This window comes from Geotrypetes seraphini, chromosome 16 (assembly GCF_902459505.1).
Source record: "Geotrypetes seraphini chromosome 16, aGeoSer1.1, whole genome shotgun sequence".
NCBI classification, from domain to species: domain Eukaryota; kingdom Metazoa; phylum Chordata; class Amphibia; order Gymnophiona; family Dermophiidae; genus Geotrypetes; species Geotrypetes seraphini.
The window spans coordinates 23404354-23432098 of NC_047099.1; the positions used below are offsets into that span (position 1 = coordinate 23404354).

Below are 27745 nucleotides of genomic sequence, written 5' to 3' on the forward strand. Positions count from 1 at the left end.
CACTGCCAAGATGATAAAGGGGATGGAACTCCTCTCGTACGAGGAAAGACTAAAACGGTTAGGGCTCTTCAGCTTGGAAAAGAGATGGCTGAGGGGAGATACAATTGAAGTCTACAACATCCTGAGTGGAGAAGAACGGGTACAAGTGGATAGATTTTTCACTCTGTCAAAAATTACAAAGACTAGGGGACACTCGGAAACTTGGAATGGGCTTCCTGACTATCAGACTGATAGGTCAGTTACAACAATTCCATAAGTCCTAAAAACTTTATTATTTACACAATATCTGAACAGTTAACCTAAAGATTCAATAAACTGATAGTTCTACAATACTTACTTCCACTTATGGCCTTTGTTCTTATTTCTCTGGTCGTTAATTACTTGTAAACCGAGTCGAGCTCCGTTGGGAGATGACCCGGTATATAAATCGAAGACTAGATTAGATGAAGTTACAGGGGAATACCTTTTAAAACAATAGGAAGAAATTTCTTTTCACTCAGAGAATAGTTAAGCTCTGGAACACGTTGCCAGAGGTTGTGGTAAGAATGGTTAGCATAGCTGGTTTTAAGAAAGGTTTGGACAAGTTCCTGGGGGAAAAGTCCATAGTCTGTTATTGAGAAAGACATGGGGGAAGCCACTGCTTGCCCTGGATCGGTAGCATGGAAAGTTGCTACTCCTTAGGTTTTGGCCAGGTACTAGGGACCTGGATTGGCCACTGTAAGACCGGGCTACTGGGCTTGATGGACCATTGGTCTGACCCAGTAAGGCTATTTGTATGTTCTTATTTAGGCCAGGGTTTCTTTTGGCCTAAATGAATGCGCCTAAGTCAAACAGTGCCCAAAATCTGCCCCAAATCCACCCCTAACCATGTCTACTTTCTGGTAGGTTCATTAGTGTACACACCTACTGGGAAGGCACTGTTGAATTATCAGCGCTGATTAAACCAATTAAAAAATGAGGTGCCTAGGTTGGCTAGGTGAGCTGATCTAGGTGCCTAACCTTAGGCATTTTTTTATAGACTCAGGGCCTAAATGCATGAGAAGATGAGGGTGACTGAGTGCATGAATGGGGTAAGTGTAAATGACTGAGTGGATGAGGTGGCGATGAATGGCAAAATGATCAGGTTGTTGGATTGATCGAGGGGTTATTAGTTGAGTGAGTAGGTGAGGAGAGTTATTTGGATGGATGGGTAAACAGTAGAAGCAGCAGATGGATGAATGAGTGGAGAAGTGACACCTCTTACACTTTTAGCCCTTTTAGCTTTTCCCAAATAAAGTGGGAGAAACTCCCCTACAAATTGGCCACCCCTTGCGTCAACTCTCCTCTTAGTTCAGCATCTGTTTCTGGGATTTGCTTTGTTCTTTCTCCAGTTTTTTCCTCCGAGACTCCGGGATCTCTGCAAGGCTAATCCCATGATTGCTGGTGCTGGAAGGGAACATCAAGAAATGAAGGCAAGAGCCGTAGGTTTTGAAGTTGTACATTGTATAGAATCTCCAACTCCAGAAAGTGTTTTTTGGGGGGAAGAGGTACAAACACAGGATGCCGACTGCTCCAATATTCCCCATCGCTACTCCAACCTCTTGATGCTTTCATTGCATCAACTTGGTACTTCCCTCTACTCAGAATAACCAGGTCGTGTAGCTTGTAAACAAAAACATAGGAAGGTAACCGATGGCTAATGGGAAGCGAGTCACTCACATGTGCCTTGAATTACCGTATCAAGTTGAAAATCTTAAGTTACTCAAAAAAATCTTGAAAGCAAAAAATTCGGTCTTTCTTTGATATCATTTTCATCTTTCTAATTTGGCTGAACTAACAACGTGATGGGTGTTTCATAAAATAGAAGAAGCACTTAACTTTAGCCCGACGGTTACTCAACCGATTCACTCATTGGCTTCGTGCTGCTTCCTCTGTATATGTGCTCCACAGTACACCACACCACTATAGCCAAATTTTCATCCTATTTGTTTGACACCGCACACACTCATTCTGGCTTTCTTTTTTCTGGCAATCAGTGCTTCTTCTATTTTTTTTTTGAAATACCCCAGTAAGGGTATGAAAAAGATTTGAGTATGAGGTCCTCTAGTTAGGTTAATATTGTACAAGTTTACTCTTTAAGTTTTTTGCCTTGAATTACTGTGCCATTCTTACCCTGGGAGAAGATCGGGTGGTGTTGGGATTGGTTTGTCAAACCCAACTCTGCCTGTCAGCCAGTAAGTATCCTCTATACCTTTGCCCTGCAAAAAACCCACAAAAAGCAAGAATATATACCACAACAAAACAAATACCCCCCCTTCCCCTCCCCCCCCCAACAAAACAAAGCATGAAACAGAGTAATGGATCCAAGAGAGATAGAGGGACACTTTCACAATCATGCGAGGAGAGCAGGATTCAGATCCCACAGAGTAACACGTGAAATAGAGAACGGGATAATTCATCGCAGCCAGTTTATCGCAGCCGCGCTGAAATGGCACGTTGAATTGTCTCATTCCGCTGACTGGCTGAACACTTTCACCAGCAGGATGCAATCCTGACTGGGGGGACAGTGGAGCTTTTGGACTGTGCAGGACGCAAGGGGCACATCCTCAGCAGAGTCCTGGCCTCCAATCCTGGCTAGGGGACAGTGGAGCTTCTGGACTGTGATCCGTAAAGTGGATCCTACAATTTTGCAGTGTTAGCTGGCAGTGCTGGCTGGAATGGGACAATTTTTTTTTTTGAGGGGGGAGGCCCTGCCCCCAAACAAGGCATGAATTATCTCATTCTGTGCTGGAGGCATGAATCGTTCCATTCTGTACTGGGGTGTAGGACGAGTCGGCCAATTTTGCACCGAAGCAGCTGCGCTACACTGACTTTGATGAAATGGCCGCAATGAATCATCCTAGACCCCTAGTTTAATGCTTAGAGCAGGGGTTCTCAACCCAGTCCTTGGCACCCACCAAGCCGGTCAGGTTTTCAAGATACCCACGATGAATATGCAGGAGATAAATTTGCATGCACTACCTGCAGTGTATTCCGCTCTCTCTCATACATATTCATTGTGGTTATCTTGAAAGCCTGACTGGCTTGAGGGGTCCCAAGGACTGGGCTGTGACTCCTTGGGGTAGAGCAAGGTGCGGAGAACTAGAGAAACCGGGCTTCAAATCCTGCTTCCACTGACTGTGACCTTCAATGGTGTGCAGTCAGGGCCTTCAGGGGATTCACCCCACCCCCTGAAAGGTCCTGAGGGCACTGCTCTGAATTTTATTGGTTGAACAGGCAACAGGCAGATGCTGCTCAGCCAATCACATTCAGATCAGTACTGTCAGGGCTTTCAGGGGAGTTCGGAGAATCTCCAGCCAAAGAGCCCTGCTTTTTTTTTATTAGTTTGTTTGAAACAGTTTAAGTTCAAGTTCAATTTATTTAATATACCGCAAATATACAACCAGAAGGCAAATCTAAGTGGTTTATAATAAAAAAAATTTTTTTTTTTTTTTTTTTAAAATAAGGTAAGAACAGAAAGAAGACACAACACAACTGATAACCTTGAACAAGTGACTTATACTGTAACCTCTTTGGGGGGGGAAGGAACATTTTGCACCTGAATAGATATCAACACCACCCAACAGCGCTAAAGACACAAATATTATAATCTCAGCTGAATGCTGTGTGAATGTATAGGAGGGAGGATCCCAGGGGTTATCCCAGTGATTCCCAACCCTGTCCTGGAGGAATACCAGGCCAATCGGGTTTTCAGGCTAGCCCTAATGAATATGCATGAGAGAGATTTGCATATGATGGAAGTGATATGCATGCAAATTTGCTTCATGAATATTCATTAGGGCTAGCCTGAAAACCCAATTGGCCTGGTGTTCCTCCAAGACAGGGTTGGGAACCACTGGGTTATCCCACCCTTCCCCTTCATGCTTTTCTAGGTATGGAGGCGAGGTCCTTGTCTGTGGTACCTTTAGCTCAGTCTTCCCTCTCACTTCCAGTTTGAATCCTTCCTGGAGAGCCTGTAGGATGTTTACAGTGCTCATGTTGACATGAATTCGATAAGCTGCAGAGAGGAGACCCGAACATCGATTAGTGGCACACATGTGAAAGACCTGCCCCTCCCCCAACACATAACCCCCCCTACAGGAGTGAACCCTGTCGCATTACTTTGAGCTGTGAAGGGTTAACAAACAAGTGGCACATACGCAGGCCTGTGGACTCCATGCGGGAGGCAGTATTCACCGTGTCTCCAAAGAGGCAATACCGAGGCATCGTAAGCCCTACAACTCCAGCAACGCAGGGCCCTAAAGGAGGGGGGAAAAAAACCAGGGACACTCATTAGAGTCAGCAGCAAATAAATCCTTGTTCATCATTGGTGGATTTAACTGTCCGAGTGTCTGTTTTCATTAGGATAGCTGGTTGGCTGGGGAAGAGGAGGTTTTTCTTTGATATCACTCACTGAAGCTGGGGTGGAGGGGCTTCCAAGCCTAGGTTGCATTGATGGTATGTCACAAATCACTCACAGTGTCATACAATAGCACCACTTGTAGTGGACTGGACTTCCAGTGGCAAGGTGCCTGATCGTAGACAATCACCTGCTACGCCCACGCTTGCCTCTCATGCTGGCTACAAGGGCAAATCACCGCCCTTTCTAAATTAGAGCGCTGATAAGGGATGCGTGGATCACCTTGTCTGCCACTGACTGTGTGGATCGAATCATTGCATCCTGAGTTCTAATTCCCAACCCTGCTCTATGCTCTGGGGGTATCATTTTGGACAAATCCCAGGCGGCGGCCGCTTCCCTTGCTTCTGAACTATTGAGGCTTAGGGAAGATGCTAGCCCGGCCTCTATCCCCCCCCCCCCCAGCAGCCCACGAGACACGCAGGCACGGCACACCTGAGTGCAGCCCAATCCGGATCCGCACTGGCACCTCGGGCATGTGTCTCATCTTGAAAGAGCCCACGGAGCTGAGGATGTCCAGAGACATGTTAGCGATCTCGGCTGCGTGGCGGTTCCCATTGCGCTTGGGCAACCCCGATGCCACCATATAAGCGTCGCCGATGGTCTCCACCTGTTGGAGAGATTGGGAGGGAGTGTTAAGGAAGTCCACGTATTGGAAAGGCTGGGATACTCTGGAGCAAAAACCAGGGCTGGCTAATGGCGATATCAAAGACCGATACTCAGGAAGTAGGTGGGAAGATAGACACTTAGGCTCATATTCATATTGCCCCCCCCCCCCTCCTTCCTCCCTAGGCCTGATTGCACATCTCGTGCTCCTGAGAGCTGGCAGGGAGAAGGATACTGATTCCTAGGCTCTGCTCTGGATTTCCGTATTAAGGAGGGCAGAGGGGGGAAGAGGGGAAGGGAACTAGAAGGGGGACGATGGGCAAAACCTGGAGGTTGGTCCCTTGAAAGACTCTTGAGTGAGTCCAAGACTTAATGTATGCATCCCAATCTGTTATCCAATAGTGGACAATGAGTTTCCATAGCCACGATGATCTTGGTGCTAACCTGCTCCTCCAGTGAATGTTATCACCTGGCTCCATTTTTAAAGGATGGGTTGATCCACTTCTGGCTTTACCCAAATGCATGTACAGACATGTTTACTTTCCTATCATGTTCTCTAAGAACACTGAGTCCCAGCATGCCATGGGGTAAAACCAAGACTTGATCAACCGGTCCTGCATAAAAAATGGAGTCAAATGGCAACTGGTCTGATAGAAATAAAGGGAGCTGCACCCTTAAACATGTTCTCCTGGTCTTGTGCTCCATCTATGCAGTGAAGGCTGTTATTTGACAGGAACAGAGCATGCTGGGAAAACATTCAGGAATCAAGAATAGTGCAATGCATAATAGGGAGTTTTAATAGGCCTCTGGTTCCTGTGGTGAGGCAGTCGGACCTTATAGACATCGTGGGAGCCGATGATGGCATCAAAAAGTGTGTACAGGTCATTGAGAAGGTCGACGACCTCAATGGGCTCACTCATGGCCGAGATGGTGGTGAAACCCACGATGTCACTGAAATAGATCGTCACCTGGTCAAAGTACTCTGGCTCTACCGGGGTTCCCATCTTCAGGGATTCTGCTACTGATCTGGGGGAGAAAGGTGACAATGATTCAGGTGCCTTTACTTCCAGCACCAGGTCAGATCGAAATGAAGGATATGGTGTTAAAGTAATGTATAAGGTGGGGAAGTTATGAACATTGGTTACCATTAAGATAGGTTATATTACCACTAGCTCATGCTCTTTTAACGAGGGTTACCAGATTTTGTGCAGCCAAGAACTGGACATGTGTCCCCGCCCCCAGTTCCGCCCTGTTCTGCTCCAGCCCTGCCCTTTTCCGCCCTGCTCCCACACAAACCTCTTCTCCTATCTTTCCTCAAGCTTGGGGCCACATCAGAAGGGCCTCCGAGCATGCACAGATGTGATGCGATGATATCACATTTGGATGATGTCATCGTGTCACATCCGTGCATGCTTGGAGGCATTCCAAATGCAGCCCCAAACTCAACACTCTTCAAAAACCTGGCCAAACAGCTGTTTAAAAAAAAAAAAAATCTGTCCAGTCACTTGGACAGTCCTCCAAAAAGAGGACATGTCTGGGTTTTCCTGGACTTCTGGTAATCCTAGTTTTAGCTCAGGTCCTATTTTATGTAATAAGACCAAGGAGGAAGTGCTTCATGATACCAATCAGGAGCTGCGTGTCAACGCAGCTCCTGATTGGTATAGCCCGACTTTACTACAGGAAGAGGCAGTCAGAGCAGACTGCAAGTGATTTTCTTCACCCGCCGGCACTCCAGCTCCCTCTCCTGCTGTCCTCTCCTGCCTCCCTTGCCTTTTGACGGGCGAAAAACCGCATTTGCGTTTTTTCAAAATTCGCGGGGGTTCCTGGAATGGAACCTCCGCAAATTTCGGGGGAGTACTGTACCACACAGTGCCTTTCAGTACTAGGCAGTGTAGAATAAGAACACAATAAGGAAAGAAATTAACATTAAGGATAGAAAACCCATACCACGGCCCATAGATATTTCCAATCTTTTCGGTATGAATAGTAGGAGATATATAGAATAAAGGAAAAAAAAACAGTATTAGAACAATAAACCCTGCTTCTGAAAGATAAGTAGAATGCCTAGTGCGGGAGAAACCAGTAGACAGAATCAACGGTTATATGCTGTGAAAAGAGAAAAAATGAATAAGATGAAATAAAGATTTACAAAACCTCTAAGAAATTCAGATAAAAATAATGAAGAATGAAGAAAAAAATAAGAGAACAAAATGAAAATATCATTAAACCAAAATGGGTGCGAACGAAACCAAAATAATTAAAAATCAACAGTCATATAAAGGTCCAAGTAAGTCCAGCTTGAAATTAGATCTGCTCAGCGCAAGGCCGTGGAAATACCTATGCAGGAGTCAGGACACGCCAGGCGAGACGCCTTCGATTGCAGACCAAATCGGATTTCTCCACGGTGCGACCTGGGCCGAAAATGCTTCGGATTTCTTTCCGGGGGATGCCGACTCCAGCTGCACTAGCAACCCGTCCCCCTTTGGCGTCGACGAAGCCACGGCCTCTCCCCAGCTCTCTTTCATGCTGGCGGCTGCCGTGCCGTCGGTTGCTGTGCTCGTAGGGTGATGACGGTTGGGCGCTGCTTCCCTTCGGGTGGAGTCTGCGTTGCTGGGATCGCCGGCATTGATATGCCTTCTCCCCTCTCTGCTGTTGTCTTCGGCCTGCTGTGCCGTGCTTCCTGGACGTCTATGACTGTCTCCGCTGGGTCAACCGTGAGCGTCTTGAATGCCGACCTCCGACTTCGCCCACTGGAGAGGGCCGCCAAGACCGTTGGATGCGAGCCAAACCGCCGAGAAAGATAATAGGCTCCAGGATTAAATAAGAACATAAGAAGTTGCCTCCACTGGGTCAGACCGAGGTCCATCCTGCCCAGCGGTCCGCTCCCGCGGCGGCCCATCAGGTCCGCGACCTGTGAAGTGGTTACTGACCAATTCAATAACCTACCTCAAGTTCTATCTGTACCCCTCTATCCCCTTATCCTCCAGGAACCTATCCAAACCTTTCTTGAACCCCTGTACAGAGTTCTGGCTTATCACCTCCTCTGGAAGCTTGTTCCATGTGTCCACCACCCTCTGGGTAAAAAATAATAAGATCAATTGAAAAACTAGGAGAATATTACAGGAACGTAAATAGAGATAATGATGCTAAATTAAAAAAAAAAAGAAAAGAAACATAAACAAACAAAAGAAAAAGGCGGGAGACACTATAACAACAACCTAATCTGAGGCCATCTTGAAAAAAAAATAAAAAATATATATATATATATGAGAGAGACAGTGCTACTTCTCCTATCAGTGACTTACGGGGGCAGCATCTGCGTCAACAGTTTGTCCGTCTTCTGTTTCTCCACTTCCAGCTCTTCTGTGCGCTCCCGGATCAGATCTTCCAGGTTGCTGGAATACTGCTCCAGCATCCGCAGCATCGAATCAATGATGTTTGTCTTCCGGCCTTTGTTTATACTCTTAAACTGCGAGGGAGGGGGAGCATTAAAGGCAGGATTAGTCCTATGAAGTATGCCTGAGATCTCAAGATGGGGGAAGAGTAAAGAGAGGCCCCCCCAACTCCTTTCACAAGAAGCCTAATTGCAGCCTTCCCATCTCCTTACTCTGATTTTTGCTAGGATGAACTTATTCCCAGTTCTCCTTCCTTCTTTTTTTTTTTTTTTTTGGGGGGGGGGATGCATAAAAGGGATGGTTGTTAGAAGGTGGGGAGAACCAGCTATTAGTAAGGTTAAAATGTTTTTCTATTCCGCTGTTAACAACTCAGAGTATGATAAATTGTTTTTGGTTTTTTTTTTAAATTTATAAATTTAATAATTACAATATCAAATGATACAAAGAAAAAAATGTTTCTTACACAAAATTTTAACAATATTTATACAATACAAAAATTCCTTTTTAAGCCCTCAACTATGGGGCAACATGCCGAAAGCCTGGCTGGTGCAAGGGTTGAGTGCTGGGTTAGTAACATAGAAGTTGAAGGTTTAAGTCTCAGCTAAGGAGTAGGGATGACAATGGTTCAAGTGAAGAGAAAGGATAGTAACATTGATATGATTCAAGTAGCTGGCTGGTTAGCTCAGTTGGTTAGAGTGTGGTGCTAATAACACCAAGGTTGCGGGTTCGATTCCCGTACGGGCCAGGTCCTGTAATTTTTTCTATTGGGATGCTCACGTGGGATCTTTAAGGGAGTAAATTCAGGGGGGGGGGGGATGCTTGGAATGGGCAGACTTGGTGGGCTATAGCCCTTTTCTGCCGCTTTTTCTATGTTTCTATGCTCATTTTCAACTAACAAAAATAAAGAAAACTAAGAATTGGTTCTTGATTCATATGAATCTTGGACCATTCCATACTATTTGGGACTCTTACATCCTCCAATTTTCTCAGTCATGAATCATTTTAAAGCAAAAGAAAAAAACTCATTTCTGTTCTCGAGCTATTAGAAATTGTTTGAATTTGTATAGGATCCCAAAATACAATTTCAATGTCTTGTTCACAAAAATTACAGATATACACTTCTCCCTCCGAATCCGCGGTTTCAGTATCCACGGATTCGGCTATTCGCGATTTATTTTTGCAAAAAAAGCTATTATCATTTGTGGGCTATTTTTAAGGGTGTCAGGTCAAAAGCGCACCGGGACAAAGGCGCGAGCAGACAATTGAGCGCAGTGTGGAGGTGCGCGCCGAAGAAAATTACTGTTTTTAGGGCTCTGACGGGGGGGCATGGGGGGGAACCCCCCACTTTACTTAATACAGATCGCGCTGCGTTGTGGGGGGTTTGGGGGGTTGTAACCCCCCACATTTTACTGAAAACTTCACTTTTTCCATGTTTTTAGGGAAAAAGTTAAGTTTACAGTAAAATGTGGGGGGTTACAACCCCCCAAACCCTCCACAACGCCAGCGCGATTTGTATTAAGTAAACTGGGGGTGCTCCCCAACAAAACTCCCCGTCGGAGCCCCTAAAAACTGTAATTTTCTTCGGTGCGCGCCTCCGTCTTGCGCTCAGTTGTCGGCGTGCGCCTTTGTCTTCCGCGTTGTTGTCTATGAACCATTTTTAAGCCGTCCAAGCCTCCCCGGAACCTTACCGGGTGGTCTAGCGGTGAAGCGGGGCAGGAGCGATCTTCCTATGCTCCTGCCCCGTGCAGAGCCCTCATCAAAATGGCTGCCGTGACTTCCCGTTGTAATCACTAGGTAAAGGCTCTGGGGATGTAGGAGGGAGGCGGGGGTGGGTCAGAGCCCAGCCGAGAAGTTATTCCTGATTCGCGGTCCGGCTCTGCACCTAACCCCCACGAATACCGAGGGAGAAGTGTACATTGTAAAAATGCACACAATAAACCAATCTAAACGTATTGTTTTATAAAAATTGTATTTTATTGTCTTGTTTTTTTATTTTCTATATTAACTTCATTTTTTAACTAAATGTAAATCGCATTGGATTTGGATTTTGCAATCAAATCAAATATTTTAAATAAAAACTTGAAAATTTGAATAAACTTGAAACATTCCCAAAACAAACAGCGAAATGCCAAACAAAATGACAAAAAAATCACACTTCAAATCACAAGCTGCCTAAAATTATATCTCCTGCATAAGAACATAAGAATAGCCTTACTGGGTCAGACCAATAATAATATTAATAATAATAATAATAACAGTTTATATACCGCAATACCGTGAAGTTCTATGCGGTTTACAAAAGATTAAGAGAAGGTACAAAATGATTGAACATAGGAGAGGTGAACGAGAGAGGGTAAAAGGTCTAGAAAACCGATATTGAGGAGAGGGAGAAGTACGGGTCAGTTGTCTAGATACAACAGGAACAGATATGTCTTTAGGCGCTTCCTGAATTCCATGAAAGTAGTGGGGGAGAGCAATTGTTCTAGGTCTTTACCCCATAATGGTCCATCAAGCCCAGAAGCCCGTTCTCACGGTGGCCAATCCAGGTCCCTAGTACCTGGCCAAAACCCAAGGAGTAGCAATATTCCATGCTACCGATCCAGGGCAAGTAGTGGCTTCCCCCGTGTCTTAACAGACTATGGACTTTTCCTCCAGGTTAAAAGCTATTTCACTTCCACCTATAAATTTATACATAGATGGATCGATCTGGAATGCAGGTCACAAGGGACGTGGGGGCAACAAACTTGCTGCCCATCCATGGCACATGGTTGGGGAGAGGGCACCAGGAAATGTCACAGAGAACGTGATTCTGGCTCGATCTGATCACACATATACACATTTAGGTCCATCCCTCCCCTCCCCCCCCCCCCCCCCCCCCCCCCACCAGGGATCCCTTGTGCCAATGTCTTCCTCACCTGATCAAATATCTGGTCGATGGTGAACCTGCGATCAGGCTGCTCACTCCAGCACTGCTTCATGAGCTGAATGCACTCGACGGGTGCCTGGTCCACAGAGACGGAGGGTCGGCAGAGTGGCGGTGGTTTCAGTACCTTCTTTATTATCTCTGCAAAAGGGGAAGGCAGAGTCAATGTGAGGCACTTTAGAATGGTCTTATAGTTGCAAGGGAACAAGGTAGATCTCTCTTCCAACATGGACTACGTGATTTTACCCCATTCCTGTAGCATTTTGCAAGGCAAACTGACCCCCAATAATCTTGTTTCAAAACAGCAAAAAAGGATGAACGTGACCATTCAGATGATATACCTTCGCGAGTCACTGCTCTGTCCCTCTTGGGAGTGAGTGTGTGTCTGCGGGTGGGGAGGTGGGGGAACGAGATCTTTTCCTGAAAGCAGCTCAGTATTTGCCACGCACCTTCTGCGGGGAGATCCAGCATACAGAAGGGGGCCCCACGCAGGATCACCTCCTGCATGATGATTGAGAAGCTGTAGACGTCACCCTTAAATGTGCCCCGGCGCTCCAACACAGGATCTCGCAGCAGCTCTGGTGCCGTCCAGAACAGGTCTATCAAGAGCAGGAGAGAACCCCCAGTTATTTCTGGCGTCAGAACTGTCAGTCTATACCATAAAGCTCTAAAACCTCACAATGCAGGTGTAAAGAGCCTCAGCCTATAGGGAGAGGAGGAGGTAGTGGATGCTGCGGATGGGCAGACTGGATGGGCCATTTGGCCTTTATCTGCCGTCATGTTTCTATGTAAGAAATTTGCATGCAATTAGCTTCTTGCATGTTGCGGTATTACACTCATGGTAGACGCCACGTGCTCTTACATCCTCACATGGCTCTACTGTAAGACTTTCTGCATCAGCCCCTAAAAACAGATTCAGAATAGAGAATGACATGGTGACAAAATTCATCACTGTTCCCGTCCCCGCGGATAACCGCGGGAAACCATCTTCATGTCATTCTTTACGGAGAGAGGGAAGAATCAGAGTATAAATGGCCACAACCACTGACCCACAAGCTTTGCTTTGAAGAATGCTGGTGTAGAAGGACTGAGGTTGAAATTGTCACTAAAAAATGACATGGGATTATTTCCCACGGTTATCCGCGGGGACGGGAACGGTGACAAATTTTGTCACCGTGTCATTCTCTAATTCAGAACATCTGTCTGTCTAGCGATGATTTCCACTTATAATATTTCTGTGTCCATCTGTATCTCTTCTTTACTATCTGCTGCATTCTCCTTGGACTCTCCCTGTCTTAATGCTAATCTCCTTCCTCCGTACCTCTAGGTTTGGGCTCCGTCTTTGGCAGCTTTTGGGTCTCCAGCAGTTCATTGTAGCCGTAGTCAGTCACTTTCAGTACGAACCTCCCATCCACAACGCAGTTCCGGGACTTGAGACGGCCGTGGGCCACCTCCCGGTGATGGAGGTACTTCAGACCCTGTGGGAGGCAGAGACACCTTTCTCTTTTCTTCTAAATCACTCCCTTATTGCTTAAAGCGCCATCAGAGAACACCTAAGACCTCAGGAATCCGCGCGAGACAAATATTTGTTATAGATCAAGTACTAGCAAAACCAGATCTTTACCTATAACGGACACGGTCAGGCAGCGAAAGGAAGGTGGGCTGTTCGGAGGACATATATAATGTGGAAATGTAACCATAGTAACGAAAATGCATTCACGTGACTTATATTGAAATGCTGTTGGGAGAATATATATAATGAGGAAACGTAACCATAGTAACGAAAATGCATTCACGTGACTTATATTGAAAATGCAAAGAGTCAAGGGAATCATACTGAACATGCGTTGACGTGATCATGTGTTCACGTGCTGTACGTGCGCGTGCCCTTCGTTCGCCAAGCGGCCTCTAGTGGCGCGCTGAATGCGCTGAATTGTCATTGCGCTCAGTTATCTTGCGCTAAATGGTCTTGCGCTCAGTTATCGTTGCGCTCAATTGTCTTGCGCGGAGATATAGTTGCGCGTAACTGTCTTTAGCGCAATTGTCTGTGAGCGCAATTGTGTTAGCGCTGAGTTGCCTGCGTGTTTTTGTCCGCGCGCGATTGTCTTGCGCGCTTTTGACCTGTCACCATCCCAGACACCTTTCAGTCACACCATCCCAGCGCTTCCCATGGACACCTTCTGAAATAAGCTGAAGACATTTTAGCCAACAAAAACATTAACATATGAACCTTTTCACTCATGACATTTCTTGGGATCGGATACTTTTTTTTTTTTTTCTTTTCTTACTATGGGCTCCTTTTACTAAGGTGCGTTAGGGCTTTAATGCGCTGAATCGCGCATGCTACATTGCCCTCGCATCCAGCTGGCGTTAGTTCTAGAAGCATAGCGCGCGGTAATTTCCGGCGTGCGCTAAAAACGCTAGCGCACCTTAGTAAAAGGAGCCCTTTATGATCTTTTAATTTAATTTCTTTTGGGGGGGGGTGGAAACTTGGTAGTTATCCCCGGTGGCCACAAGAGTAAAGGCCCTTGGATTGTCCGACACCTTTGGTCGCTTGCTGTTTTGTTCTCTAAAAAAAAAAAAGGGGGGGAGGGGTTGAGTGGTGAGGTTTGGGTTGGGGTGGGATGGGCTACCTTAACTGTTTCTCTGTTATTGCTGACTAAACCCCTCTTCTATTAAATTGCGCTGGCAGTTTTTAGCGCAGAGAGCCGCGCTGCTCCCGACGCTCATAGGAGCTCTATGAGCGTCGGGAGCAGCGCAGGCCATTCAGCGCAGCTCCCCGAGCTAGAAACTGCTAGCGCAGTTTAATGGAAGAGGACCTAATTGTTGGATTGTACAGTGTTTGCTTCTATGTATTTTCATATATCAATAAAACCAGATTTGAACCTAAAAATAAGAGGTGTGCACCTTTGACTGAACGCTGCGCATCCCGTCCCTCCATCGAGTGACTTGGCGAGGGTGGTCAGTGCCCGAGACGGCGGCACCCCTCATCAGCACGCTGTGTGTTCCCCCCCCCTCACTGTGCCCTGAGACCCCCCTAATCTTCCCCACCCCTTGAGCACCCCGTGTACCTCTTGAAACGTGTACATCTTCCACTTGCTGCTCGTGCCGGTCTCGGCTCCCTTGTAAACATCGCACGTAACATTTGCACTGATTCGTGTTGATTTGGGTGTATTTATTTCCTTTAACAGTTTTAGTGGATATGTTTTAGAAATGTTCATTTCTTTGATGCTCTTCAAGCTGTGAAGTGGGCTGTGCCGGGAGTTGTATAAAGACCTGCACTAAAATAGGACTGTTTGCTATCAGGCCGCTTCAGAGACTTTCGTATTAGTATTAGTTTTATCTTTATTATTTGTTGCTTCTATTTTTTTAAAATCAATCCTATATCTTATTGTGATATGATGTACTGAAAGGAGCTGTCACTTGGTTTTTCTTGTTGGGCTTCCTTGGAAGCCTTTGCTGTATACTTTCTATTTTATATCTATGAAATCAATAAAAATATTTTGAACAAAAAAAAAAATTGTTTTATTTTATTTTTAATTTTTTATCTTCTTTCATTATTTCTATTTCATATCTCTTTGATTTTGGAAATGTATTATATGTTATTACATATTTTTAGTTTATCAGGTACTTGAGCTAGACTGAGTCTTCGGGACAGATAGGGTCGTTTTTCTCAAGTACCTAATTTCATTTACATTGTAAACCGCATAGGTCAGTAAAAATGCAGGAGCGGTATATCAAATCTTAAATAAACATTAACTTCCTGGTTGCGGGACCAGGACATGACGTCAGAAGGGAGCCAAGGCCGGCACGAGCAGCAAGTGGAAGATACCGCTCATGGTGGCGAACATTTCAAGAGGTATGTGTGGGGGGGGGGGCAGAAAGGAGGAGAGACGCCGGCGGCCCCGCAAAGACGGCGCCCGGGACAGTCTGCCCCCTCCACCCCCACTCTTCACTATGCCACTGCCTCCATCGCCCCCAACTCCTACCTTGATGAGGTCCAGCAGGAGCGAAGACTTGAACATCCAGTCCAATTTTATGTCGCCGTTGCAGATCAGGTCTTCCAGGCTGCCGCGGGAGCAGTGCTCGGACACAATGGCCGAGACCTCACAGTCGTAGAAGAAGCCCAGGTACAGGTTCACGTTCTCGTGCCGCAGGTCGCGCAGCTGGACAGCGGTTAGGTCACAGTTAATTTCCGACACCTGCAGGCCCAGATTTCCCAATCTCACCACTGCTTTCTATCTCACCGTGAGTGGCTCAGGGCAGAGCAAACTACAGCCCGATAGGCCACATCAGCTCATCAGGGGGGTTGTGGTTTCTGGCCTACTCTTCAGGTTCCAAACTTATCTATAACCTGGCCTGCTAATACTGGTTTCCTGACCGTGCTAGTGACATCATCACTGTTGTACATTTTTTGGGGGAAGGGAAGGATAATACTATAAAGTGGGGACTAACATTAACGCACCACAGATAATCATAAATTATTAGAATACTGGCAAATACATATATCTGGAATTAGGGTCACCAGATGGCTCTGGAAAAAGGAGGATGGATTGAGATATCCAGGTTTTACTTCAATTGAAAGCAATGGAAGTAAGGAGGATAGACTGAGTAGGGCTATCAGACGTCCAGATTTACCCAGACATGTCCTCGTTTTAGAGGACTGTCCAGGCGTCTAGACATCTTTATAACCTGTAAGGCGTTTTCTGGGTTTTTGTCTCAGGGCTGCGTCTGGGAGCTTGCGTGATGTGGCACGATGACATCACGGGCATGCCTGTGACATCATTGTGTCGCATCGGTGCTCGCTCAGAGGCCCTCCCAGACGCAGCCGCGCGCTTAAGAGCAGGTTTGTGTGGGGGCGGGGCTGGAATGGGCTGGGGCTGGTGCGGGACGGGGGCGTCGCGGGGGGTCGAGGCCATGTGTCCGGGTTTTTCCACATCGTGAAATCTGGGAACCCTGACCAGATGTCTGGAAAAACATAAAACTTCAATTGGAGTTCCGCACGGAGTTCCGCTTAGTGACGCCTAAGTCAAGGTGCTTACGGGCTCCTACCGATGCCTACTTGAAAAGTAGGCCTGGTTAGGGGCAGAGAATGGTGTGGGTAAATTAGTACAAAAAAGTGAGAAGGGATTAACCACCAAATAACTAGATCCACCAAAAGGTTAATCGGAAAAGCAAAAACCATCTAAATAGATGACATGTACAATAAAGTCAAAATGAAGGAAAAGATCTCAGAGTTGCCACTCCAGAGGATCATAGTATTATAATCCGCATAAGGAATTGTGGCGTGGTTTTCTTTCATCGATCAAAAAAACCTTCATGACTTTTAATATGACTTGATTCGTCAGCAATTATTAAATTTCACTACTCGTCAAATTAAGAGTATAGTAGTATTCTTGACATAAATAATTAACTTATCCTATCATAAAAATATAATATAATTATTTTAAAGATTTTTCTTTTTCTTTTACAAAAACTGTGCAAATTAGCAAAACACAGAGAATGCTACAAAGCAACCACTATGGTGCAAAATAGGCAAAATGAAGCAAAGACATATAAAAAAAAAAAAGCCTGAAAGGCACTCATCTTATAGCTTAATGCTGGATTAAAGGACAGCGATTTAATGTATATCGCTGAACCCCCATGAACTTTATCCTTATGCGGATTATAATTTAATAATTACTGACGAACCATAACCAACATTGAAATCAACGCAATCAACTACCCCATACAAACCACCCTAAAACTGCTAGGAATAACTATCGACAGATGCTGCACCATGCAACCGCAAATCAATAAAACAATACAAAAGTCATTCTTAGTCATGAGAAACTTAAGACAAGTTCGGAAATTCTTCGAGAAAACTCAATTCCAGCTCATAGTTCAGTCCTTAATACTAGGCCTACTTGACTACTGTAATATCCTCTACCTCCCATGCCCTACAACCATAACCAAAACAACTACAAACTATCCAAAACACAGCAGTAAGACTCATCTACTCATTAAAGAAACATGATCACATTACAGAAGCATATCTCCAATCGCACTGGCTTCCGATCCCAGCAAGAATACAATTTAAATTCTACTGCCTACTATTTAAGACTTTATACGGAGACAGTCCAAACTACCTGAATAACCGCCTCATCCACAACACCGCAACCAGACATAGGAAAACTCACACCCCATTCTCATACCCCCCAATTAAGGAGGTCAAACGGAAAAAACTATATGATGGCCTCCTGGCCACTCAAGCAGCCAAACTAGACAACCAAATCGCCAATCTACTGACGGCATCCCTCGACTACAAGACTTTTAGAAAAGAAATAAAGACCATACTCTTCAAGAAAACTCTGAAAAAAGAAATAATACCACAAGTCTCAAACTCCACCTCTCACTAAAGCCAACTACCCCAAACAAATAACCTTACCCATTTCTCACTCTTTTTGAAAATGACCAATTTTTTTTTTTTTTTGTGTAAGTTCTTGTTGTAATACATCTTGGATAATTCTTTTGTAATCCGCCTTGAACTGCAAGGTAATGGCGGAATAGAAATCCCTAATGTAATGTAATGTAATGATCCTCTGGAGTGGCAACTCTGAGATCTTTTCCTTCATTTTGACTTTATTGCGTATGTCATCTATTTAGGTGGGTAAATTAGGCCAGGAAAACCCTCACCTAATATACCAGTGCCTAAAACTAGGACACCTACCATTGCTTAAGTCAAGTTAGGCGCCGGTATCGCGATTCTGTAAATGGCGCCTAGTGGTTAGTGGTTGATTGACAATGGCATGAAGCGATGTCTAGAACAGTGTTTTTCAACCGCTGTTCCGCGGCACACTAGTGTGCCGCGAGATGTTGCCTGGTGTGCCGTACGGTCAGGGCCGCCATCAGGGCAGTACCACCAGTCTAGGGAGAGGGGCGGTCCGCCCCACGTGGACAGGAGAGAGCTGGACGGGGGACCCGCGGAGTTCAATACAACTCGAGCCGCGAGGCTCGTCTTCTGTTCCTGCCTGCCCTGCAGCTAACATATAGCCGATCCCAAGCGTTCCCCGATGTCAGCGCTGACGTCGGAGGGAGGGCTTAAGCAAAGCCAGCCCTCCGACGTCAGCGCTGACGTTGGAGAATACTTCCGTTTGGCTATTTGTGTGCGGCAGGGCAGACAGGAAGCAGAAGACAAGCCTCGCGGCTTGAGCTTCGTTTTGCTGAGAAAGTTGCAAAGATGGGCTGGTAGGCAAACACGGAACACAAAAGGGGGGAGGGAGTGTGTTTTGGACACAAGGCATGAACTTGGGAGAGAGGAAGGGAGGGAAAGAGATGCTGAGGTGGGGGAGGGAATGGGTTTTTGGACACATAAGGCATGGACTTGGGAGAGAGGAAGGGAGGGAAAGAGATGCTGAGGTGGGGGAGGGAATGCGTTTTTGGACACAGAAGAAATGGACTTGGGAGAGAGGAAGGGAGGGAAAGAGATGCTGAGGTGGGGAGGGAATGGGTTTTTGGACACAGAAGGCATGGACTTGGGAGAGAGGAAGGGAGGGAAAGAGATGCTGAGGTGGGGGAGGGAATGCGTGTTTGGACACAGAAGAAATGGACTTGGGAGAGAGGAAGGGAGGGAGAGAGGAAGGGAGGGAAAGAGATGCTGAGGTGGGGGAGGGAATGCGTTTTTGGACACAGAAGAAATGGACTTGGGAGAGAGGAAGGGAGGGAAAGAGATGCTGAGGTGGGGGAGGGAATGAGTGTTTGGACACAGAAGGCATGGACTTTGGAGAGAGGAAGGGAGGGAAAGAGATGGTTGTGTACACGGGGAATAGAAGAAAGGAGAATTTTTGGTCATAGGGAGGGAGTGAGGTACAGATAGTGGCATACCAGGGTGGGGGGGGCAGTCTGCCCCACCCCGGGTTTACGTCCCAAGGGGGTGCACAGCTGGCCACCCTCCAGTGTTGTCCCTAGGCCGGCAAACTGCGGCTCTTTAGCCACTTGAGTGCCACCGCCGCCAACGGTGTTGTTGGCGGTGGCAGCATTATAAAATACTTTCTTTGTGTTTATTTGATTCCTATTCAAGAGAATTACTTTATATATAGTCAATATAGGCACAGAGTTAAATTTTTTAACATTTTCTAATGGTGGTGTGCCTCGTGATTTTTTTCATGAAACAAGTGTGCCTTTGCCCAAAAAAGGTTGAAAAACACTGGTCTAGAAGATATGGAGCAGCTAGGTTAGGGTTACCGGATGTCCAGGGGGGGGGGGGGGAAACCCCGACAGGTCCTCTCTTTAGAGGACTGCCCGACTTTCCAAAACCCAGCATTGGTCTGGGTTTTTGGAAAGCCCCCGACGGGCTCCGGCCGCATCTCGAGGGCCTCTGAGCATGCGCGGACGATGTCGCACGCATCCACGCAGGCTCCAGGCCCTCCAGACGCGGTTGGAGCTCATCCGGAAGAAGAGAGGAGGCTTTGAGGGGGGTGATGCTGGAGGCGGAACTGGGTGGGGCTGGAGGCGGAACTGGGTGGGGCTGGAGGCGGAACTGGGTGGGGCTGGAGGCGGAACTGGGTGGGGCTGGAGGTGAGGTCATTTGTCTGGAGTTTCCCAGAGAAAAATATGGTAGCCCTAAGCTAGAGGCCATATATAGAATTATCCCCTTACTGTAGTCATTAATGATTACACTAGCTGCATGGCTCACACTTAAATGTTAAAAACATATACTATATATCTTGATAGGATATTCTATAAGGGAGAGTAGGTGCCTATTTTCTTTTATTTGTATACCACTTATAGTCTAAGCGGTTTACATTCAGGTACTCAAGCATTTTTCTGCGTCTGTCCTGGGGCAATGAAGTGACTTGCCCAAGGTCACAGGGCGCAGTGTGGGATTTGAACCCACAACTTCAGGGCGCTGCGCTCTCTGGCTGCCTAATTGTAATTGATGTCTTCAGTGATGACATTGCCAGGGCAATGAAGGTATACAAGTGCCCTTGCACCGCTGGGGTGGAGAAGACAGAAGTCCGGTGGGAACGGGGAAGCTAGCTTCAGTCAGAAGTTTGGCAAACCCAGGTGGGCGGATGCTGATCCTGTCTAGGGAGGGCTGGATGAATACAGGGAAAGAGCTACGAGGGGATGCCAAAATGACTTGCTCACCTCTTAGGAGATGGGATTTGATATACCACCTTTCTGTGGTTCCAGTGAAAGCAGTTTCCATATTAAACCCAGGTACCAGAGTCATGAGGAGCTGCAGTGGTTCTCGGACCATTGCACTAACCATTAGACTTTCACTCTATCACTTCCTGCAAGGCTGAACTTTTCATCCTCTTACCAGCAGGTGGTGGCACAGCAAGGATGAGTGGCGCCTGGGGCGATGGCACCTTTCTCCTGCCCCCTGTTCCTTCCCTCCCCCCCTGCCATGCCTGAGCATCTCCCTCCCCCTCCCCCATTCCCTCCCTAAGTACCTCTTTAATTTTCCTGGCACGAGCTGCCTGCGTTGTGTCTGTTTTCTCTCCCACATCACGTCCTAGGCTTGGGACCAGGAAATGACGTCAGAGAGAGCCGACACCAACGCAGGCAGCGAGTTTGCGATGTTGCTCATGCCGGGAAAATTAAAGAGGTGCGAGGGAAGCAAAGGGGTGCACGTGCGAGGCAGGGGGGTGGGCAGAGAGGAGGATGGGTTTCAATGCCCCCGGGGCGGGCTGCCTTCCTGCCCCCCTCTTACTATGCCACTGCCAGCAGGGTTCAGCTTTGTAGTCTGTGAGATCCTCACTTCACCCTACCCCACCGACAGAATCTCTCAACCCTCCCGGCCTATTCAGAACTGACCTTGCAGAAGACGGTCTTCGTGGCAGGTTTAATTTCACTGTGCTTCTCTCCTGGGAACTTCTTAAGCCAGACCCAGTCCCCCTGAGGGATGAGATGAGCTATTACACAGGAGTGGCCATTGCATGGAAGATAATATAGACTTGCAGGGATCTCAAAGTCCCTCCTTGAGGGCCGCAATCCAGTCGGGTTTTCAGGATTTCCGTAATTAATATGCATGAGATCTATGTGCATGCACTGCTTTTAATGCATATTCATTGGGGAAATCCTGAAAACCCGACTGGATTGCGGCCCTCAAGGAGGGACTTTGAGACCCTTGATAGAGTTTACAAAAGAAAAATAAAAGAAATGAAGAAAATGAACCAGGAAGGCGTAAAAAAAGAGAGAAAAATAGCGCAATTGGAGAGACTCTGACACACATCTTCTTAGCTCCATGGAAAACCAAGAACTAGCACTCTAAGCCAGGGATGGGCAACTCCGGTCCTCGAGGGCCTGAATCCAGTCGGGTTTTCAGGATTTCCCCAATGAATATGCATGAGATCTATTTGCATGCACGGCTTTCAATGCCTATTCATTGGGGAAATCCTGAAAACCCGACTGGATTCCGGCCTTCGAGGACTGAAGCTGCCCGCCCCTGCTCTAAGGCCACGTGCTGCCCTGCCATTCATGGCAGGCAGAGGACTGAGGGCCAGCAAACCACACAGCTGTGAGAAGGAGAGCAGAGTTAGAAGGGGGGGGGCTTCACTGAGGGCCAGATTTTATTTGTTTAAAAACTTATACCCCCGCTTAAACCTAAGCTTTCCCCTCCCCCGCTAGACACTTGGGGAATCCATTATATGGTTCATAGACAACGGCGCGAAAGACAAAGGCGCGCCCAGACAATTGAGCGCAGCGCGGAGGTGCGCGCCGCTCTAAATTACTGTTTTTAGGGCTCCGATGGGGGGGCGTGGGGAGGAACCTCCCCACTTTACTTAATAGACATTGCGCCGGCGTTATGGGTGTTGGGGGGTTGTAACCCTCCACATTTTACTGTAAACTTAACTTTTTCCCTAAAAACAGGGAAAAAGTGAAGTTTTCAGTAAAATGTGGGGGGTTACAACCCCCCAAACCCTCCACAACGCCCCCACAACGCGGCGCAATGTCTATTAAGTAAAGTGGGGGGTTCCCCCCCACGCCCTCCCATCGGAGCCCTAAAAACAGTTATTTAGAGCGGCGCGCGCCTCCGCGCTGCGCTCAATTGTCTGGGCGCGCCTTTGTCCCGGCGCGCTTTTGACCTGACACCCATTATATAATAGGATACCCGTGTCAAAGTTCATTAAAGGCACCTATTTATGTCTGGTTTTTTTTTTAATGAAGGTAACTTAGAACCAGCTCCAACGGCGCACAGATCCTCACACGCAAATTTAGACCTGTTTTTGGATGAAAATGTGTATGCTTGCTTTGCACACGGACATGCACTTTATAAAAATAAGCACGTACGTCACAGCTCCGGTCTTCTATGCTCCGGAAATGCGTACACACGATCTTAGTGGTACGTGAAATTCAGCTCACAATTTTAGTAGATGACGGCAGATAAAGACCCGAATGGTCCATCCAGTCTGCCCAACCTGATTCGACCATTCGGGTCTTTATCTGCCGTCATCTACTAAAATTGTGAGCTGAATTCACGTACCACTAAGATCGTGTGTACGCATTTCCGGAGCATAGAAGACCGGAGCTGTGACGTTCGTGCTTATTTTTATAAAGTGCATGTCCGTGTGCATGTCCATTTTAGAAACTCCTCCGCCTGCAAAACCTAGGGCACCTCTTACTAAGCCATGTTAGGGCATTAACGCGCAGAATAGCGTGCGCTCCAGCATTGGGCCGGCGTTAGTTCTAGCCGCGTGGCGCGGGTTTAACGCACCCTAAAATGCTGTCTGGGCTAAAAACGCTAACGCAGCTTAGCAAAAGGATCCCCTAGTTTATACATGGAAAATGTTTTATGACATGACCCCCTAAAATGGGCAAAACCCTAAACATCTGGACCTAATAGATATATATATATATTTTCATTTAAATTATCTCATGTTCTCTTTCAACTCTTTATTCTTCCCAAATTCAAGCTTTTCATGCGGGTTTAATTGATACCCCAATTTGAATTAAATGTAATAAAGATCCTGGCAAATTATAAGAACATAAGCAGTGCCTCCGCAGGGTCAGACCATAGGTCCATCCTGCCCGGCAGTCCGCTCCCGCGGCGGCCCAAACAGGTCACGACCTGTCTGAATCACCAGAAGGGGCTCCTTTGCCACCTTGGTTTCCCATCGAAGTCCTAACCCTCCGGTCTTGCACATGCACGACCTGGTTAGCTTTCTATACTTGGGTTACATCCCAGCTCCTCCCTCAGTATCCCACGATCCCTTTATCCCTCAGGAATCCGTCCAATCCCTGTTTGAATCCCTGTACCGTACTCTGCCTGCTTTTTGGTTGTGTCCTTTAATCAATTCATTTTGGTCTGCCATCCTATTATTTTTGGGTTCTTTACGGGGTAATTCGATAGTGGGTTGTCCTAGGGGAATCATTTTTGGAAAAGCAGCAGCTTGTGGGGTTTTTGGCCAAATGAAATGTCTTTTATTTCAGAAAGCCTGTGTGATTGGGCCTAAATGTATTATGCAATTTTGGTTGCAGAAAGAATCTCCAAGTTTCTGGCACTGGAGGAATCAATTACATCGCTTATTTTTATTTGAGAGTTGGGAGGTTCGAGCTTCGCCTAAAAAAACTCGTCTTTTTATGGAGGTTTGGGATCCTTATATTCAGAATCTTTCACCAAAAATACGAAGTTTGGTTATCAATGATTTATTATGAAAATTAGGTTTAATAATTACATTTCAATTATTTATTTTTTTATTTTTGTCAACTTTCATCCAGGGTGAGAGATTTCATTTAGGGGGAAAGGTAGGGGGGTAGGGGATGGAATTAAGTGGGGTGTAGATAAGATTGGATTAGTTCATATGGAAATTTTATTTGAAAGAATGATATAAATTTGTATGAAATATTATTATTATGATTCTTATTGTATTGAATGTATTTTTGTATTATCCTAATGCATTGATTATTCGATTCTTTCAATAAAATTGTTATATATAACAAAAGAATTAACAATCTGCATTCTTTATAACAGGGATCTCAAAGTCCCTCCTTGAGGGCCGCAATCCAGTCGGGTTTACAGGATTTCCCCAATGAATATGCATTGAAAGCAGTGCATGCACATAGATCTCATGCATATTCATTGGGGAAATCCTGAAAACCCGACAGGATTGCGGCCCTCAAGGAGGGACTTTGAGTCCCCTGCTTTATAGCAATTCTTTTCAGGGGTGAAGCAGCAGATTCCTCCTGTCTTTCTGGACTTCCAGCCCTTACTAGAGTACTGTGTCTTAAGCAGGGGTTATCTCCTCTGCCCCAGGTATCAAAGTGACAGCCCCCGGCAACAAGGGAAAGGGATTGAGACTTGTATACTCTCAAAGTAGTTTGCATACAGGTGCTTCAAGCCCTTTCCATATCTATCCTGGTGGGCTCACAATCTATCTAATGTACCTGAGACAGTGGAGGATTACGTGACTTGCCCGGAGTCACAGGGAGCAGTGTAGGTTTTGAACCCATAATCTCAGAATGCTAATACTGTAGCTCTAACCACTGTACCACACCCTCCTCCTCAGAAGTGAGCCAAGTATAGAACAATGAAGCCACTGTGACATCACTGATGAGGTTGGTTCTTAGGCATTGGTGGAATGAGGCATTTTGACATCAGGGGAAGGGCCCACTAGGCTCACAATACAGTGGTACCTTGGTTTACGAGGATGATCCTTTCCAGGAGCATGCTCGTAAACCAAAACGCTCGTTTATCAAAGCAGAGTTCCCTATAGGACAGGGGTGTCCAATGTCGGTCTTCGAGGGCCGCAATCCAGTCAGGTTTTCAGGATTTCCCCAATGAATATGCATGAGATCTATTAGCATGCAATGAAAGCAGTGCATGCAAATAGATCTCATGCATATTCATTGGAGAAATCCTGAAAACCCGACTGGATTGCGGCCCTCGAGGACTGACATTGGACACCCCTGCCATAGGATATAACGGAGACTCAGACAATTCGTTGCTACTGCTGCCAGCGACATAAACATAACAGAACTGGGGCACTGGGGCTCTTTCCACAGCCAACCAACCTCACTGGGGCCTTGCATCTTTAACTTCTTTTTTTTCAGTGCTTACATTTATGCCTGCTTTCTCCTCCTTCATGCCACAGTGCTCGTTTCAAGCTGCGGGCAACAGTTCCCATGTTCCCCCCACAGCCGACCCGGAAGCCCTCCCTGTGCTGCGGTGCCTACCTTCATGCCGGCTTTCTCCTTCTTGCCGCAGTGCTCATTCAAAGCGGTGGGCAGCAGTTCCCACGTGCCCCCGCGGCCGACCCGGAAGCCCTCCCTCTGACGTCGAAACGTCAGAGGGAATGTCTCAGGGCCAGCCGCAGGAGGCATGCAGGAGCTGCCGCCGCGGCCCAAAGCGAAAACAGCAAGGAGGGAGGGAGACGGCAAGAAGGCAATCATCCAGGGGCAGCAGACGGAACAAATGCATTGCCCTCGAGCGGGCCGCACGGGGCAGCAGGTTGAAAGTGAAAGAGCATCAGAAAGCGTGCATTGCAAGGTATGGAGAGGGGGATGCGGGATGTTTTACTTTGGGACATGCTCATATAGCGAGTCAAGCTCGGTTTACGAGTCACAAATTTTACAAATGTTTTGCTCGTCTTGCAAAACACTCGTAAACCGCGGTACTCGTAAAATGAGGTTTTACTGTATATCTAATGTACCTGGAGCAACGGGGAGATTAAGTGACTTGCCCAAGGTCACAAGGAGAGCACAGGGTTTGAAACCGCAACTTCAGAGTGCTGAAGCTGTAGCTTTAATCACTATTGCACACTCTCCTCCAATACAATATCAGAAGGGAGCCAAGTAGAGAACAATGAAGCCATTGTGACATCATTGATGAGGTTGGCTCTTAGGCATTGATGGAATGAGGCATTATGACATCAGGGGACAGGCCTGGTGGGCTCACAATATATCCAATGTACCTAGGGCAGTGGAGGATTAAGTGACTTGCCCAGGGTGACAGGGAGCAGCATAAGGTTTGAACCCCCAACCTCAGGGTGCTAAGGCCACAGACAAGGAACTGTGGCTCCCTCTGGAGAGTAGCACAATTTATGCTTCAAACAACCAGCAGGTGTCCCTATTACACAACAGAGCTGGGACCCCATGGTCTTTGGGTGGGTAGGAAGGATTGCGGTCTCTGAATATATTGTGTTAAAGATTTCTTTTTTTTTTTTTCCATTCCACCCTCTCTAAGAGAGCCGGCAATGAAAAGAGGGCTGCGTGTCAATCACCTCAAAGATGGCCACGCTGGATGTCTCGAGCGTGGCAGTGGTGCTCTTCCTAGAGGCAGAGTGGCGTGGGCTCTTGTTGCTCTTCAGCTCACCAGTACTTCGCCTTGAAAGGCGGGTGAGGCTGCTCTCCATCATTTTCTGCAAAGCACAAGTTACAGGTGTGGTAAGTATTTCCACTTCACTGTTACTCCTTTCTGTTTCCTCCATATTACCACTGCTTTCTTCTAATCCTACACATAGTATCTTAGTAAATGACGGCAGATAAAGACCTGCCCATAAGTTATACCCATTTTAAAAAATACATGATTAGATGAACTTGTCTCTTCTTTGATATTTCTGGGCCGTAGACTGCAAAGTCTGGTATTGTCCTAGGTCCAAAATGCTGAAGTGGCCGTCCAAGCTCACTCCGGCCTATCCAGCCATCCTGTTGTTTGCAGGACATCTACCGTAAAGTCTGGCCAGTAAGATCCTCCAGTTCCATATTAGTCATCTCTCTGCGTATTTATTTAATTTGGTTTCTATCCCGTTCTCCTCAATACACCCCCAAAGCTATCATTTTCCCTTTTAGCACTATCACATTTTGTTACCCCTCTCTCCCTGTTCATCCCACATACCTCACTCCTTCTCATAGCTCAGGGGTAGGCAATTCTGGTCCTCGAGAGCCGGTGCCAGGTCAGGTTTTCAGGATATCCACAATGAATATGTATGAGATGGATTTACGTGCACTGCCTCCTCGAGATGCAAATCTATCTCATGCATATTTATTGTGGATATCTGAAAACCTGACCTGGCTCCGGTTCTCGAGGACCAGAATTGCCTACTCCTGTCTTAGCTCATTCCACAGTGCCCCCTCCCCTTTTCCTCACATCTCGCCTCTCTGAGCTGTAGTTCCTTGGTTTTACCACTAGAGGGCATTCATTTTGAGCTGGGTATGGGTGAGGCACAATGCCAAGTACTGGGGGGTGCACCACTCCAGGGGCAAAATAATACTCACCTTCTTGCTAGTCTGGGTGTTGATAAAAGCCAGATCATCCAAGGTCAGGATAATCTTGTTTGGCCCCTTCAGCAGTTTTGCTTGATGGATGCGACGCCTGGGAAGGAACAAGAAATAAGTGTACTCTGTTGCAGAATCATTTTCAAGGCTTACTTCCCCCTCTTAAAACTAGCAAATGACAGAGAA

General features: G+C 46.6%; 1 protein-coding gene and 1 non-coding gene across 2 annotated transcripts in view; one reads left to right on the top strand and one right to left on the bottom strand.

Annotated features, from left to right (window-relative positions):
• Positions 1-708: 708 nt before the first annotated feature.
• Positions 709-27745, bottom strand: part of GUCY2D (guanylate cyclase 2D, retinal) — a 41466-nt gene continuing 14429 nt past the window's right edge. Inside the window, exons 5-18 of the mRNA XM_033925154.1 lie at positions 27560-27656; positions 26566-26703; positions 21161-21241; positions 15349-15525; positions 12681-12837; positions 11809-11958; positions 11352-11500; positions 8347-8510; positions 5875-6067; positions 4871-5045; positions 4179-4277; positions 3942-4036; positions 2152-2237; positions 709-1425 (exon numbers count right to left, since the gene is read on the bottom strand). Coding sequence (XP_033781045.1) covers positions 1326-1425; positions 2152-2237; positions 3942-4036; positions 4179-4277; positions 4871-5045; positions 5875-6067; positions 8347-8510; positions 11352-11500; positions 11809-11958; positions 12681-12837; positions 15349-15525; positions 21161-21241; positions 26566-26703; positions 27560-27656 — 1861 coding nt within the window. The 3' untranslated portion in view covers positions 709-1325. The remainder of the gene's footprint in view (positions 1426-2151; positions 2238-3941; positions 4037-4178; positions 4278-4870; positions 5046-5874; positions 6068-8346; positions 8511-11351; positions 11501-11808; positions 11959-12680; positions 12838-15348; positions 15526-21160; positions 21242-26565; positions 26704-27559; positions 27657-27745) is intronic.
• TRNAI-AAU lies at positions 9108-9181 on the top strand. Its single transcript has one exon. It is a non-coding gene; the product is annotated as a tRNA-Ile (tRNA).